This window comes from Bos taurus, chromosome 10 (genome assembly GCF_002263795.3).
Source record: "Bos taurus isolate L1 Dominette 01449 registration number 42190680 breed Hereford chromosome 10, ARS-UCD2.0, whole genome shotgun sequence".
Classification (NCBI taxonomy): Eukaryota; Metazoa; Chordata; class Mammalia; order Artiodactyla; family Bovidae; genus Bos; species Bos taurus.
Genome location: NC_037337.1, coordinates 81,014,221 through 81,024,122, shown reverse-complemented (window position 1 = coordinate 81,024,122; position 9,902 = coordinate 81,014,221). Strand labels below are relative to the sequence as shown.

The 9,902-nt window shown below is 41.3% G+C and overlaps 1 protein-coding gene across 3 annotated transcripts in view; it reads right to left on the bottom strand.

The window, feature by feature from the left end:
* EXD2 (exonuclease 3'-5' domain containing 2) overlaps window positions 1-9,902 on the bottom strand; it is a 67,052-nt gene that overhangs the window by 15,487 nt on the left and 41,663 nt on the right. For all 3 annotated transcript variants that reach the window (XM_059890905.1, XM_024998099.2, XM_002690983.6), the window contains 4 exons: window positions 4,453-4,784; window positions 3,211-3,317; window positions 2,822-2,957; window positions 1,348-1,704 (listed from right to left, as the gene is read on the bottom strand). In XM_059890905.1, the coding sequence (XP_059746888.1) occupies window positions 1,348-1,704; window positions 2,822-2,957; window positions 3,211-3,317; window positions 4,453-4,784 (932 nt within the window). The remainder of the gene's footprint in view (window positions 1-1,347; window positions 1,705-2,821; window positions 2,958-3,210; window positions 3,318-4,452; window positions 4,785-9,902) is intronic.

Sequence of the window (9,902 nt, the reverse complement as noted above, 5' to 3'; positions counted from 1 at the left end):
ATCCTCCCCATCAAGCCTGTTCGTGCCCTCCAGGTATTTGTGGGGCATTTTCTTATTTAGCTCACAAGCATACCATTAACTTGCCTAACTTCCCTCAAACAGCTGTTCTTCTTGGTCCTAGACATCCAAGCCCAGCACCCTCCCATCCAAGGCAGCAAGATGAATTTACTAGATAGGCTGGTCACCAAAAGGGGAAATGTAGCTGTTTTAGGAAATACATTTGGGAACTGGTTAAAGGAGCCTGTCTCCTTAATTTGTAATATAATCTTAACCTTAATTTTGAGGTATCTAAAATAAAGTTTGGAAAATAGTCTTAAGAATAATTTTTAAATCTTGAAAGATTTAAAAAAATACAGGATACAATGTTAGCAGAAACCAATAAGAAATCTAAATCCTACCTCACAGGGTTGTTATAAGAAATAATTAAGGCAATTAATATAAAGTTTATTAACTGGGCTAAATAGATTAGCATATCTATAAAAATTTGTTCAATAAATATTTGTTGCTATAATTAAGTTTATGGGGGTATTTTTAAAAAATAACAAAACACTATAGGCAACCAGCAGGACTATCAGGACTTGTGAACTTATCAATTACTTCAATCCCTGGAAAGAACTGACAAGTTGGGAAGCAAACTATAATAGGCAGCCCAGAGTTTTTATCATCTGGGCCATGTTGCCATTCATTTCTCAGGACTATAAAATGCCTCTCATCTAGGGACACTGAATTAAATGATATGAATTCAATGAATTCGACTAGGTACTCAGGGGGAAAGAGAAAGCAAGCAAGGAAGTAAAAACATAAAAAGTAATTTAAATACTAACAGCAATCCTGGCCAACATGCCATTCAGCAGGCCAATACCCTGGAGGGCAGGTTAGAGACAGGAAACATGAACCGCTGTGTCTCAATTCCCACCGACCTGGATATGGGAAAAGATGCAAAACCACACACACTGTACTTCACAGGCGACTCCAGAGACTGGAGGGGTATTTCTTGACTCTGATTTTCCTCTTATGTGCTGACCAGAAGATTTCCTTCTGCAGAGAATGCATAAGGTTCAACTCCAGTGCCTTTGAACTCTCCTGCTCATTATGAAAATGGCTGGACATATGGATATGATCTTAAAAGGTCAAGGACAGAAGGCAAGTCTCCTCTAGAAAGTTAATCAGCAAACAGATTGCTCTGTCCTAGGTGCTTGGTTATCTTGAGCCACACAGACTTAGTGGGGTGAGCCCAAGGCTGCCGCAGGGTACCTGCTTCTGCCGTAAAGGCACTCAAACCAAGCAGCTGGCGTAAAGACTCTAGACCAGTCCTCACTCCCCTCTGAGCAGGACCGCAGATCATACCTGGTCTCCAGGCTGGCTGCCTCCTGAAGCATCTCCTCCGTGACCCTGTCTGTGCGGTAAAACTCTCGCAGCCCCTGCAGCAGCTCCTCCTTCCGGTGCGCAGGCAGGCTCTCGGCGTTGAGCAGGGCCCTGGCCCCCGAACGCACCTGCCGGCGCTCAGGATCCTCCAGCAGGCGCAAGCCCTCCTCGGAGCCAATGGGGGCCTGGAACTCCCTGGCCAGCTGCTGCTTCAGGTGGATGTCGTAGTAGTTGGAGATGGCGTGGCAGGAGGTGCAGAGCAGCAGCACATCGTGGGAGTTATGGTCCTTCATCTCGATGGGGAAGTGCTTCCGGTACTCGTGCGGGATCACGTTCTTCCTAAGGGAGCCGGCACAAGGCAGCGCGCATTAGCCGACAACACAGACGGAGCACGGAGTCGGCAGGTGCCCCACTGGGATTCTGATCTGGGCCTAAACACGACTGAGGAGCTGGGGCCCCGCAACCCAACAGCCATGACGTAAAGGCCCGACTACCTATTCCAGTCTCCACCCACCTGCCTACGGCCCTTGGGTCCCCCTCTCCTTGAAGTGAGCGCAGACCACCGGCTCCCCAACTCCTCTGGCAAGCCAGGGGTAGGACGAGGCTAAGAGCCACCTCTGGGAAGGCTGTGCTCCCCAACGGAAAAGTATCTGAGAAATGAAAAGAAATTCTAATGGCCTTTAACATCTGGAAAATAACTCTCTCAAAGCACGCAGCAGGTAACCACTACTCCCGAAATTTTGGAAGCCTGGTGACCTGTAAGAGCCCGTGTCCTTCATCTGAAGAATCCTTTACCCTCAAATTATTTCCCTGGTTATTCATCGAAGTCCATCACTGTCTTCTAAGGAAAACTAAGCTCTCAGGGAAAACTCCTGGCCACCACAACTGTTTGTCTCACTTTGCAAGGAGAGATAGGAGCCAAGTGAGTTACCACTCCTCAGTAGCCAGGGAGAAAGCCCAGGTGTCTGCGTACCCGGGCCCAGTGGTAACGTCACCTTCATTGCCTGGGGACCTTGACGCAGAATAATCTCAGACTATTCCAGAGGGTGCCTTCAGGTCACCTGGATACTGATGTACGCAGGGTCACAAAGCCTGTGAGCCACTCAGGGGAGGATCGCAAGGACACAGAGAGGCAGCTTCTGAAGGAACTGGTCTCCGTTCCTTCATGAGCAAAAGGGCACGACTCTCTTCATGACAAACTGTTTTGACAAGCGTGTTTCATTCTGAAAACCAAAAACTGGCTCTGGTGGGGGGCAGGGGGTCGTGGCAGGCACCACTACAGCAAGGCCAGGCAGAGTGTCGAAGCTCTCGGGGACACTGAGATGCCCCCTGGGGACAAGTCTCTAAGCCAAAGGGGCAGCCTCAACCAAGCCCGCCGAGGGCCCTGCATGTGGCTTGAAGGGCTACTTCCATCAGAGGCAGACAAGAGGGCAGCCCCACCCTGCTGGACACTTACCGAATGTACGAGTCTTTCTTGCCACACACCACACACAGATTCTCTTTAACCATCAAGTAGTAGTCTCCCGGGGATTCTGGTCTGCCCGCAGGTTCAAACTGCAGCTTGACCACAAAAGGTTCTTCGCTCACCAGCTCTTAGAGGAAAGAGGCAGCGTTAGAGCATGACTGCCCGCCCACCTCTCCCCCAGAAGAAGCACCACCTCAGTGGTTCTCTGCTGTATTCTGGGCAGAGATCACTATTTCTGGGCTTTGAACAGCTCCATCCCACGTGTCTCTAGGGCTCTCTGCCTTCTATGCATCACAACCCCCTCCCTTATCTCAGCCCCACTCCAGTCAGTACCCACATGCTCCCAATTATAAATCAAATATGACGGCTGAATCTCAAACCTCCGATGCCTTTGTCCAGGTACCACTGAGCTTTTCTTCGATCACAAGTGCAGAGGGGCTGTCCATCTGGAGCGTGGAGAAAGCAGTTATCGTACAGAGGTGATTTTCTGGGGGGAAGGGAGAGAGAAATCTAAAATTTGGAGCAAACTATTGATCAAGGTATCAGCTACCTTCCTATATTCTGAGTGACCCAAGCCATTCATAGGGTCATACGTTACATTTATGGGGGGAAAAAAAAATGGTGAGAAACCATGTTTATTCCTCCATCAACAATGGGCTAGGAAAGAGAAATTAAAGTGAATTAGTTTATACCATTAGTTTTTATATTTATAGATTGGGAAATTAGTGTTTACATGGTTCTACCATCAAAGCAAGCAGGAACAGAACATGAAGAAACTTCCCTGTAATCCCTTGATTAAACCAAGTCAATTAAAATTCAAGCTAAAATGATGAATGCCTTGTGGATTTATTTCTGGCCCATACGCAATACTCGCCTCACTCTAATCATCTAATTCCTAAAGGCATTTTGCTTAGAGGAACCAAACTTCCACTCCAAAGTATTTATTAGTCATCATTCTGCAATAGAGACATAAAAATTTCCTGTACAGGAAAATTCTCATTGACTAGAGAATAACATAAGTTTAGGGTCTGGATACCATTCTAAATAACCAAATACCAAATGAGTAAGAAATCAGATGATGCATTTCTCCTGAAAAGTCTGAGGCACTTCATGTTACTTTGCTCTCCTGAAGCAAGCAAGGAATAATAATTATACCCCCTGGTGGCTCAGATGGTAAAGAATCTGCCTGCAATGCAGAGGATCCAGGTTCAATCCCTGGGTCAGGAAGATCCCCTGGAGAAGAGAATGGCAACCCACTTCAGTATTCTTGCCTGAAGAATCCCATGGACAGAGGGGCCTGGAGGGCCACAGTCCATAGTGTTCACAACTGAGTGACCACACTTTCACTTTTTTCATCTATAATAGAATACAGATCTAAGGTTGTATCGAGGTCAGTGACGAAGCTAGGCTAAACACTCCTCATTTCCACTGCTCAAAATAAAACAGTAGAAGGGTAAATAAAAGGGAAAAGTACACAAATAAAGGCTAGCTCCAAATGTCCCTGAAGGAAAGGAAAAATAAAAATCCTTGGAGAGCCTTCTTCCCAGACCCAGGGTAAAGCATCATGCCTTTTGCTGCAGGCCGGGGAACTAAACCTACCAGACACAGAAAAACTCAGTTACCTGGCAGAATAGCCCACTCCCAGGGGCTTTCTTTTATGTTTTCTGGGGTCTCTCCCTTGCTGGTTGCCTGGCATCATTCCATCAGCTTTCGACTTCTTATTTCTTGTCTTCTGCTGAGATTCTGTTGCTTCCCCATTAACCTCTTCTCCTGATCGGCTAAGCCCTTTACTTCGGAATGGGATATCTACCACATCCTGACATTTCTCTAAGATTTTTCTCCAGACAATGTGGTCATCGTTTTCTTCTAGAGTCGAATTCCTAGAGAAAGGGTATCCAAGAAGATGGAGAAAGAGAGCCACTGAAATCTGGGCATCCCTGGCAGCATAAATTACCTGAAGAGAAAAGTCAGAGATCAGTAGAATCCAGAAGGCGAACCAGAGAGAGCAAGTTCAAAGTCAGTCACAAAGACAAGAGACCGCTTCCAGATTCTAACTCAAGATGCACAGTAACTCAGGCACCATCTACTCCTTAACACCTTTTCATTCCAAAGAAAATTAAAACTAGACAAAAAAAATCAAATGGTATAATGAACCCTCATGTAACATAGATAAAATAATGACTTATTCTACATGCTTGAAATTCCTATCTATACAAATCAGTGAAGTTTCCTTCTATCTGCTATCTGTCTTCTATCTTCTGTTTTCTATCTTCTATCTGCCCAAACCTGCTGGACACATTTTCTTCCAGCTTGGGGTAGGGTACTTATCACAGGTCTGACAGCTAGTACATGAATTTCACTTCGGAAATGGTGATCATCTAGAAAAACTAACACCAAGATTCATTACGAGGCCTGTGTGACTACTGATCAGAAGCAAACTGCTGTACACATCAATACGATGTGTAAAACAAGAAAAACAGCTTCAAACATGGACCTCAGATCAAAGTCACAAGGGTCCATCTCTGGAATTTATGTATTTAACAATAGTAAGTCATTCTCTCAAGCAACTAGGCACAGGCAAGCTGGTCATAAATAAAAGTAGTCAAAACTATTAATTTTATTAATAGCTCTTCCTAACAAAGCCTCTTGAAAGTGAAAGTGGAGAGTGAAAAAGTTGGCTTAAAACTCAACATTCAGAAAAAGAAGATCACGGCATCTGGTCCCATCACTTCATGGCAAATAGATGGGGAAACAGTGGAAACAGTGTCAGACTTTATTTTTGGGGGCTCCAAAATCACTGCAAATGGTGACTGCAGCCATGAAATGAAAAGACGCTTACTCCTTGGAAGAAAAGTTATGACCAACCTAGATAGCATATTGAAAAGCAGAGACATTACTTTGCCAACAAAGGTCCGTCTAGTCGAGGCTATGGTTTTTCCAGTGGTCATGTATGGATGTGAGAGTTGGACTGTGAAGAAGGCTGAGCACTGAAGAATTGATGCTTTTGAACTGTGGTGTTGGAGAAGACTCTTGAGAGTCCCTTGGACTGCAAGGAGATCCAACCAGTCCATTCTAAAGGAGATCAGCCCTGGGATTTCTTTGGAAGGAATGATGCTAAAGCTGAAACTCCAGTACTTTGGCCACCTCATGCAAAGAGTTGACTCATTGGAAAAGACTCTGATGCTGGGAGGGATTGGGGTCAAGAGGAGAAGGGGACGACAGAGGATGAGATGGCTGGATGGCATCACCGACTCGATGGATGTGAGTTTGAGTGAACTCCAGGAGTTGGTGATGGACAGGGAGGCCTGGCATGCTGCAATTCATGGGCTTGCAAAGAGTCAGGCACGACTGAGCGACTGAACTGAACTGAACTGAACAAAGCATGTAAGGACTTTAATTAAAATTCCTTTAATTCACCTTTAATAATCAAGCCTGGTAGATAACACTATTAGTATGGATCTTTTTTCTGTGTGTACTTTTAGAACAACAACAAAAAAAAACCCAGAATACTAGAAAAAGAAATTTGGATAAAATTTTCCACATAGACTTAACCATCTACATATCTGTCAGCAAGCAGTCTTGGAAAAGAAGGTGTTGGAATGTGAAGAGTGCAGAGTACTTTTTTAACAAATTATTTTCAAATGATAAGGAATCCAATGCACTTTCAATGGTGCATTGAAAATTGAAAATTGAAATTCCAGCACAAATGGTGCTGGAATAGCTGGGTATCTACATGCAAAAGGATAAATTTGGACTCCTACTTCAGACATCACACAAAAATTAACTCAAAATGAATTATGAACCTAGGTGTAAGAGCTAAAACATATGATTCTTCAAAGAAAACATAAGAGTAAGTGTTCATGACTTTAGGTCAGGCAACAATTTCTTAGATATGACAGCAAAGGCATCAGGAATAAAAGAAAAAATGGATAACTGGACCTCATCGAAATGAAAACTTTCATGCTTCAGATGATCCCATCAAGTAAGTGAAAGGAAAATTTGCAGAAAATGGGAGAAAGTATTTATAAACTATATATCTGATAAGAGATTAGCATCCAGAATATATAAAGAATATGTATGCATACACACACATTGATCTGTTAAAACTCAACAATTTAAAAACAAACGACACAATTAAAATGTAAGCAAAGGATCTGAATAGACATTTCTCCAAAGAAGATATAACATTAGCCAATAAGCACATGAAAGATGCTCAGCATCATTGGTCACTAGGGAAATATAAATTGAAACCAAACCAAACACAATATGGAAAATTGGAACCCTCATATATTGCTGGTGGGACTATAAAATGATACCGTTACTTTGGAAAATAGTTTGGCAATTCCTCAAACAGTTAAACATAAAGTTATCATATGACTCAGCAATTCCATTGTAGGTTATTTACCCAAGAGAACTGAAGATGTATGTCCACATAAAAACTTATACACAGATATTCAGAGTGGCATTATTCATAACAGCCTAGAAAAAGGAAAGCAACTCAAAACTCTACCAAATGATGAACAAATAAACAAAATGTGGTCTATCCATACAATGAAGTATTAGTTAGCAATCAAAAAAAAATGAAGTACCAGGTCCCATGAGTTACTGCAATCAACTCATATTACTGCTTTGTTTTACTCAGTGTACAGAGTTTGGGTTTTGACAGGTGTACGTTATATAGTGGCTAAATCACAGAGGATCTGGACCTAGTAATATCAGGGGTGGCAGAGGTTGGGGGCAAAGTGTCATCAGGCAAAAGAGGGATTATGGGAAAATCTACATATTAAATAATGAGATAACCAGCACCACCTCTTCCACTCAGCTACCAGAATATAGGCTGTGGGCTTATACTTCTTGGGTAGAAGACTAGAAGATTCATGTCTGGAAAAACTGAGTGGCCTGAGAGAAAAGTCTTACAGTTACTGACATTTGATTATAATTTATAGTTACTGATAATAAAACCCACTAGTCAAAAAAATTTGGTTATATGTGCTGTGCTCTCATTCCATTTCTTTAAATGTCATTATGGTTATAATTTTAAAAAAAAATAAACATTTTGAATGAATAAGAGTCTCTGGAAATTCTGAATTTTCATAACAATATGGATCACAAATCTGGTTTCAAATTTGGTGGCAATTAACCTTTTCTCCCCAGTGTTTTATTTTGAAAGTTTCAAACCTACAGAAAAGAATGGCAACTAACATTCACAGCTGCCAACATGTGCTTTCTCTCTTTATACACATACACCAAATACTTCTCTTCTGGCTGAACACATTTCCATATTAAGTTGCAGCTACTATGATACTTCATCCTTAAATACTTTAGTGCATATCTTCTAAGAACAAGGACATTCTCCTACATAAGCACACCACTGTCACACCCAAGAACTATAACACTGACAAAATACAATAATACACGGTTGCATTCTAATGTCTCCAACTGTCCCAAATATGTCTTTTAGAGATGCTGCATGACTCAGGATTTTTCGTATATTTACAGAATTGTGCAACCTTCATCATATCAATTTTCGAACATTTTCATCAGCCCAATAAAAATTCTTATATCCTTTAGCAGTCATCCCCTACTTGTTCCAGTCCTAAGCAACCACAAATTTGTTTTCTGTCTCTACAGGTCTGCCTGCTCTGAACACTTCATATAAATGAACTCATACAACATGTGATCTTATGTAACTGGCTTCTTTCACTTTTTAGCATAATGTTTTCAAGACTCATCCATGTTGTAGCATGTACCCTTTTAACTGTTGAATAATATTCTACTGTATGGATATACTGTATTTTATTATTCATTCATCAATTGGCACTTGATTCAATTGGCCAGTAGATTCAATTGGTGCTTTAATGTCTCCTTCATAAATAAAAATGGATACGCAAGGATCTAAACATTTCAAAAAAAATCTTTAACATGAAAGTCAAAGACCAAATCAAACATTTAAAATTAGAAATTCAGAGGAAAAGGACGCAATTCAGGAAGGAAAAAAAAAAACTTCAGAACCTTCAATACTCTAAGATAATAGAAGATATTATCAAACAAAAATGAAAAGTTATTTTAAAGGTGAATATTCAGAGAAGACCAGAAGCTCTTATAACAATAGGGATAATTAAAAATTTGAGTGACATATTGAAAGATAAACTTGAAATTTCCCAGAAGATAAAACAAAAAATATAGAGATGGAAAATCAAAGAGAAAACATTTTACTAAGACAATAAGAAGATTAATTCAAGGGATCCAATATATATACAATATGAATTCTAGAAACAAAAGAAAGGGAAATTTCCTAAGAAATGTTATGAGAATGATTCCCTGAACTGAAAGACATAAGCTTCCAGATCGAAAGGGTCCACTGAATTCTAAGACTATAGGGGAAAATGTCTCACACTAATGTATATCATCATGAATTTAAAAACTAAGAATAAAGAAGATTTTCCAGAAAGAAAAACAAGTCACATACTCAACATCAACACTGGAAGCTACAAGAAACACTGTCTTCTAAGTTCTGAAGGAAAATGATTTCCACCCTAAAATGCTATCCTCAGCCAAAGCATCAGTTAACAGAGAGGAAACAAGTATCTTTTCAGATGTGCAGGGCGTCATAAATTAACCTCTCATTCTCCTTTTCTCAGGAAGCTATTTTCAATGTACTCCACCAGGACAAGAAAGTAAAAAGACAAGATCTGTAAAACAGAGGACCTGCTATAGCAGAGAGGTGATGAGAATTCCCACTCTGACGGTAAACACAAACAGGATGAGAGTCTGGCAGGCAGGGCTACAGAGCAACCGGTCCTGAAAGCAACAGGAAGACCAAGGACTCCTCGAGGGCTAGCTCCAAGGGAAACTTAAATGACTAAGTTACCTGACTGTGTCTGAACCAGCAGAGGAGAGTCTGGAGTAGACATAGTTAACAGGTATACAGAAAACTAAGCAAATGAAAATATGAATTACTACTCCTGGGAAATCAAAGAGTTGTATAAGAAAAATACTTAACTGCAACTGACTATGTGGAGCAGCTATAAATAATATCAATATAAGTAGATATTAATCTGATAAAAATGAC